This window comes from Penaeus monodon, chromosome 6, assembly GCF_015228065.2.
Source record: "Penaeus monodon isolate SGIC_2016 chromosome 6, NSTDA_Pmon_1, whole genome shotgun sequence".
Lineage (NCBI taxonomy): Eukaryota > Metazoa > Arthropoda > Malacostraca > Decapoda > Penaeidae > Penaeus > Penaeus monodon.
In genome coordinates this window covers 45389578-45397081 of record NC_051391.1, presented here as the reverse complement: position 1 = coordinate 45397081, position 7504 = coordinate 45389578, and the positions used below count along the sequence as shown (strand labels likewise).

The window sequence follows — 7504 nt, the reverse complement described above, 5'->3', positions numbered from 1 at the left end:
CCAATATCATAAATACCATCATCTAAATTCACTAGTTAAACTACTCATATATACTGATGAAGAACACTTCATTTTCACAACTGTCACAACTGTCAGACTATTCATATCGACATCTGAACTCTTTAAATCTCTCTATTGTAAAACACCACTTACCAGAAGTCTTGCAAATGGAACATGTAACCAGGGATCAGCCCTCTGGAGCTCCAGGAGAATGTCAGCTTCTTGAGAACCTATGGGCTTGTAGACTCGGTGCAAAACCTTGATAGCTAGCGGCCGGTCCTTGTGAAATGTGTCCTGGAAATGAGAACTTCACTATAACAACAACAACAACAATAATAATATAAACAACAATAATAATATCAACAACAATAATAATAATAATAATTGTGGAAAAAAGAAAGTATTAGTGATAACAGTAATAAAAATAATAATAATAATAATAATAATACCAATGATAATAACAATAATACCAATGATGATGCTGATAATAATAAAATGATAATGATGATAATAAAAAATAAAAATTACAATAAATAAAAAAATATAAAAGTTACAATAAATAATGTTAAAAATAAATATAACAATAACATTAATAATAATAATAACAATAATAATAATAATAATAATAATAATAATAATAACAATAATAATAACAACAACAACAATAATGATAACAATAACAAGTTCCACAGTACTGACAACTATAATACTAATAGTGATGACACCATACATAATTATAAATGAATTATAAATAAACAAAACAACTATCATAAGAAAAATGGTAATGGTAATCATAATCCTCCTACTCCTAATAATGATGACAAAAGCATGCACTAATACCCTGACCACTGACCAGGTTTGGATCATTTTAGGTTATTCTTGTCTTTGTCAAACTTAAATATTCTAAGGCTTTTATGTATCAATGGAATCTATAGGACCTAATGAACAATTTTCAAGCAAAATTTTCACAGATACCATTTCAAGAGTCTGGAAAGAAAGCATTTCAGAAAGGTTTCTTCCCTGTATCGAAAAATGCAAGCCCATTTTCCACTCAGCACATTGATTCTGAGCCTGTGCTTTAACCACACTGATATACTGCAAACAAAAATTCAAATGGTTTTATTTCACCAAGTAATACATTTTACATTGCAGGCTGAAAATACAGATGTGGCACAAGTGTGGACTGAGAAAAGTGGAAGGAAGGAAGGAAAGAAGGAAGAGGAAGAGGAGGTGGAAGAAGAAGAAGAAGAAGAAGAAGAAGAAGAAGAAGAAGAAGAAGAAGAAGAAGAAGAAGAAGAAGAAGAAGAAGAAGAAGAAGAAGAAGAAGAAGAAGAAGAAAAAAGGGGACCAAGATATGTCTATGAAATGTACCTGTCTCACCCAAAAACATGGAGGAGTGCATATTAGAGTGGAAAACAGCACAAAAAAATTAAAACTACACTTCACTTGTTGGTCAAAAAAAAAAAGTCACTTTTTCCTTTTTAGCCGCCAGGCATGTCATTTACATGAGTTTACTTTATTAATTATTTTTACACATGGATGGCTACACTTTTACTAAGTCACCAATGAGCCAATTATGAGTACTGCCTGTCTCACCCATTTATCCTTTTCCTTGATTTACGAAAATATGTTATGTTGTCTTACTTTTTTCCCAACAATTCAAGGGAAAGTTGAAATCAAGTAAGGTCACAAAGTCTACTTATTGACTCCTTTGTAGCAAAGAACTAGAAGAGCCATCTATGTGCAGAGACATTTCTCTCTCTCACACACACACACACACACACACACACACACACACACACACACACACACACACACACACACACACACACACACACACACACACCACACCACACCACACACACCACACACACACACCACACACACACACACACACAAAAGCACAGCATTTTCCTGGTGGCATTGGGTTAAGTTGGATTTTACTGGTAAAAAAGTTGTTTCTAGCTTATTTCAAAATAAAACTTCTTTTTCTCTCTCTTTTTTTTAACTACAATTTCTATAAAAAAAAAAAAAAAGTATACATAAACCAGATTTTTATGATCACTAAAAAAACGTTTATTTCAAATAAGTTTTTATAATTACTTCACATTCCACTCGCCAAAAGGGATTGCCTTTTAGAAAGGATATTGATATTTTTTAAAAATCTATATACTTATCTGGATTGTTGCCCTGAGCATACCTCTACCATCTCAGAAACGACATAGCTACATGCAAAATGACATCAAAACATGGTGCCAGCATAATTCGCCTCATTGTTGTCGCCATTAGTACGAACAAACTGAATACTGACCAGCTTTAACCAGATTGGTTTAGAGTAAACTGGTCTCATTTCTATGTCAGACTTCAGTCTTATTTGCAAAGAATGCCATCTTGTGCATCATCACTCATAACATTTGATTCAAAATGAGACATTAGTCACATTCACATTGCTAAGAAGCCAACAGTCATGTAAACTTTACCCAAAATACTGCAATATCATACCTCTTATATTGAATATTACTAATTAAAGGATCACTCATTAATTGACTCTTACAATCATCCTGAAATACTTTAATCACTGCATTATGTTTTCAACTAAAACAAATTATGTACCTATTTACATGGTGAAATAAAACAATTTGAATTTGAATTTGTGTTTGTACTGTGTCAGTCTGTCAGAGTGTTTAAGGCACAGGCTCAAAGTCTGTGTGCTGCTCAGAAATAGGCCTGCATTTTTTGATGCCGGAAAGAAACCTTTTAAAATGCTTTCTTTTCAGACCCTCGAAATGGTAACAGTATAATAGGTGGGGATTTTAAGCGAAGAAATATCCAAAAATTAGTCAGTGACACTCAGTCAATGTTCTCCAGAAAACTCTGAATGCACATTTTAGTGCAAAAATTACAGTATCTGTGAATATTTTCACCTGCAAATTGGTCCTATAAAAACTTTTGAATATTTGGTAAGTTTACCAAAAGTGAAGATGTAACCTAAAATGATCCAAGCCTGGTCAGTGATCAGGGTTTTAATGTGTGCCATGATAAAAATTAAAACAATCAATATGGAATAACACTAAAAATGAGAACACTAATAAACTCATCAAAATATCCAGAAGTACTTACCAACACTTTAATGATAATTGCCGACTGGCCTCTCCCTAAAATTTGGGTGTATTTGTAGCGACCTGCAAGAGGTGGCATGTCTTTCTCTGGAGAAAATTCACCTTCTTCATCTGTGTACGGAGTTGTCTCTAAAAGAAAGAGGAAGAATTATGAGTAACAAGAAAAGACAGGAACACAACACATCAATTAAGTACGAAAAACATTAAAACTTATAATTATAATACATAATCAGTAAATGTTGTGATATAATAATCAATTTGTAAACATGTATCAAAAATAAATTTCAACATTCTTATTCTTCCTCACAAATTTTCTATAACCCAAGATTTTATGTTGATTTTGCAGGATTATTTCATCAAAAGCAATAGAGCTTTACTTACACAACAGTAATTTGTAAGTTGTTTTTCCCCACTCACACAGAACAAAGTTTCAGCGATCAAAAGATGAACGTAGCTAACTACATTAAAAAGGGCTTCTAAAATGATAAGGTAATCAGTAACAGATTCTTTACAAAACTGAATATTATAATGACATGAGATTAATAGATCAGAAATATGAACATTTTATTTTTCTACATTATGAAGTAATTAGTGTAAAGGTGGTTTAACATACATCATTAGTGAGGATATAAGTTAGCATATTAGCGCCCAGTAATTGCACAGTCCACTGCAGTTTTGTATTGAAAATTGTGTTTATACATAGAGAGTTCCATAAGTACTTAATAACCAAGGAGTCACTTGGTAGTCGCACCTGACCTATTCCACTCCTTGATTTTTCAGGAACTTTCTTTTATATGCTATTAACAAAGCTAATGTTACTATTATTTGTTTTATGATTATCATAATATAGTTAACAAAACAATAAAAAATATATATAATAATAATAATTATTATAATTATAGTAATAATTATGATAATAATAATAATAGTAATAATAATAATTAATAATAATAATAATAATATGTAAAAGTAAAAATCCCTAAGAAAAATAAATTCATATCCTTCAGAAAACCAAGAAAAAGGGGCAAACAGGTGAGACCAGGGATTAGCCACTCCTTGGTGACTAAAAGCTCTTGTGGTGCCATCTATGTGTTAATAAAATTTGCAAGACCATTAGTAACACATAAGATGAAACTTAAAATTCAATAGCCAGCCATCTGAAATATTATAATTTGCAAACATTACTGTAATTTTAAAATTTGGCTTCCAATCATTTGAATACTGTTGTTGACATAAATCAGCAACACAAGTCAAAATCAACAGATTTAGGCTCAGACACTGTCTTGCATTTGGCAAGACTGCCAGATTATTCATATTTATATTTGAGATTTCTGTTTATTCTGAAATCTTAATTTCATAAAAGAAGACTTCTTGATATTACAAAATATATTCATTGTATTTGCATGCAAATGTATGTCCAAAACTTTCATCTACAAAAACTATCTTTTAATCTTTACTTTATGGATGCACTACACAAGAGGATGATATTCATATAAAGGCCAGAAAATTGCAGTCATCAGTACAAGAAATAATCTGATGGCACTTGGTGCTTTGAGTTTTAGCTCTATCTTGTCATGCATACTAAGGTGAAACAATGTTTGTCAGAAGGTGTTAGGGACAGGGTCCCCCCCATCAACCCTGCCCTTGGTCAGTGCCAAGAATGGCACAACCATTCACAGCAACTTAAATTGTTGAAATAAATGACATGGAGTTAAGGTTTTGTATCTGGCATGTATTATGCAGAATAACCAATAAATGTAATATTAAATAAGGTAATAAATAAAATGATAATCATGATGCAAAATATAATTAGACCGAAGTTAATTCAAGCTACAAATAATCATAAACAGGTAAAAATTGGGGTGTTCTTACCTTCTTCCTCTTCCTCCTCTTCCCCAGTATCATTTTTCTTGCTATCTGTGTCATTTTTACTTATGTTCTCATCTTCCCCTCCACCCTCATCATCTTTCTTCTCATTTTGACTGTCCTCTTCCTTCTGGTCTGTGTTGTCGCCTTCTCCATCTTTTGAGTCATTCTGCAAATCTTTCTCTGTGTTGTTCTCCTCAATGCACTTTTCAATATCATTGAGGTTTTCACTGCACTCATCATTATTGTCCGTGTGTCCATTATTCTGAGTACTTTCTGTTTCATCTTTTTTGCTTTGTGCATCACTGGCACTACTGTCTAGATTTTTTTCTGATTCAGGTTCTTCTTTCTTTGTCCGTTTCACAATATCATAGAGGCTGGTTAGACCCCCAGTGATGTGAGCAAGCATGTGATGTTTTGGTGGTCTTATTAGAGGCAAGTCATCTGTTGATAATCTGAGGGGGAAAATAGTTTAGGTCTGAGTGACACAACTTCAGTTAATTTATAAATTTCTTGAAGAATTTCTGTAAAAAGTGAGTTTATGAATAAGAAGTGTACTCCTTTACACTGCTTAAAGGAAAAGTACAACTGCAAATGTTCTTTTTCATTGCCACAAGGAAATTCTAAGTAAAATTCATTTAAAAAATTACATTAATGCTCCTAATTCATTAATATCAAAACACACCCACAATACACAAACACCACACACATACACAGAACAAGTAGTATAAGCTGCTGAAATAACTATAGTGATGATATTGTGGTAATTTGAATGGCATTGGTGTTGAGGAATCTTTGAACCTTTTAGCACACACCAGCACAAGGGCAACAAGCATCCACTACATACATTCTGGCAGGACAATCTTCATCACTATACCAATAATTTGTTTCTAAGTACTGAAACCGATCTGGATGGTTGACATAGGTAATCTATCAATACTATATCCCATTGTTTGATTGGCAACATTTGGAAAGTGTTAACTAAATATCTCTTGTATTTCTCCATTTTGTCAAATAAAGCTGATAAGGAACACCAGTTATTTTGTTCTTTAATTTTTGGGAATTAAGTCTAATCAATTAAAAACACAGTAAATTACATATCACTCTAATTCTAATTCAGAAAAATAAACTTCTGTAAACCTACTAGAAAGTCTATAAGGTCTAAAACCAAGGCAGTGTTTAGTTACATTGATATTATACCTACAAGCAGGACATGAAGTACATCCAATGATTATATATGAATGATAATGCTATAAAGTAATTTTGAAAAATCAATTTCAGAAATAGCACAGTTTGTTAAAAAAAAAAAAAGTGTTTCTGCGTATATAGGTGTTTCATGGAAAATCTTGTAATAGCAATTGTCATTAGAATCAATAAAAAACAAGAGAAATGTCAACAATTAACATCTAAAAAAACAAGCAGTTGTAGTAATAAGTTATTTAAACTTTACTGAAGATTTCTGATATTTCTGTATGCTTAAGGAATTCTTCATACTAATTCATAATTTTAATGTCTGATAAACTGTTATCACCAATTAAAAACAAAACTTAATTTAAAATAATTTGAATATTAAAATGATTATTTGAGAAACAAACATGATTAAAGTATCTTAAACAAAACTTTAATAAAAAACAAAGTATATACATATATAATATATTTCTTTCATCTGAAAAATCTATTAGTGAATTAACAAACAAACAGGTAAAATAGGATATGGAAGATGGTCACAGGTCCCATAAAATTTTGTAAGTCACTGATCTCCTTCACAAATAAATTACCAAAATTCATGCTAAGGGTTTCAGTAAACAGTTTTCCTGCAGCATTCAGGTCCAATCTGTCAAAGTAATGACATTATTTGAAACGCCTCCCTGGCCTGCACAGCTCCTCCCTCCAAGCATAACGCCTTTACAACGCGTCCATTTGACCCCGTTATTCAATCAATTGTACGCGATTACATAAATATATTCATTGTAATTCATGCATCATCAAGGCGAGCTCGACATTTGCTGTGTGCTTCAGTAATGAGTAAGATGGAGGGTTGGAGGAGCCAGCCATGGCCGCTGGCTTGGCGCGCACAGATGATGCCACTGACGCCTCTCGCTCCTCTACACGCATTTGCGGCTCTTAACTTACTTGACCCAACGCTGGAAACCTCCTTGGCCCATTTTCACTCGAGGTTCGTGAGCTGTCGACATTTTGTATGGCGGTGAAGATAAAAATAACAACTAAACTCCCCCTGCCGCGGGAAGCTAGCGCCTCTATTGTTTACAAACCGACCGAATGACAAGTGAGTGCGGCGCTGCGCGAGGCGAGGCCCGAGAAGCAATATAGTATTCTCACTAAGTATTCAGTGCCACAAACGTTTCCTACTGATGCAGGTCAGCGTGCAGCCGGCCGATCGATAATTATTCAAAATTTCTCAAGTAACTACGTTATAAGAAAGTACAAAGAAGATGCAAATGCGATACGTTGAGAAACCGTTGCACATTTTATTGCGTTCAATTGCAATATGATTATGT

At 33.0% G+C, this 7504-nt stretch overlaps 1 protein-coding gene across 1 annotated transcript in view; it reads right to left on the bottom strand.

Moving 5' to 3' along the window:
* Positions 1-7276, bottom strand: part of LOC119574566 — a 12971-nt gene extending 5695 nt beyond the window's left edge. The window contains exons 1-4 of the mRNA XM_037921841.1: positions 7119-7276; positions 4992-5440; positions 3121-3248; positions 154-294 (exon numbers count right to left, since the gene is read on the bottom strand). Coding sequence (XP_037777769.1) covers positions 154-294; positions 3121-3248; positions 4992-5440; positions 7119-7180 — 780 coding nt within the window. The 5' untranslated portion in view covers positions 7181-7276. The remainder of the gene's footprint in view (positions 1-153; positions 295-3120; positions 3249-4991; positions 5441-7118) is intronic.
* Between the last annotated feature and the right edge of the window lie 228 nt (positions 7277-7504).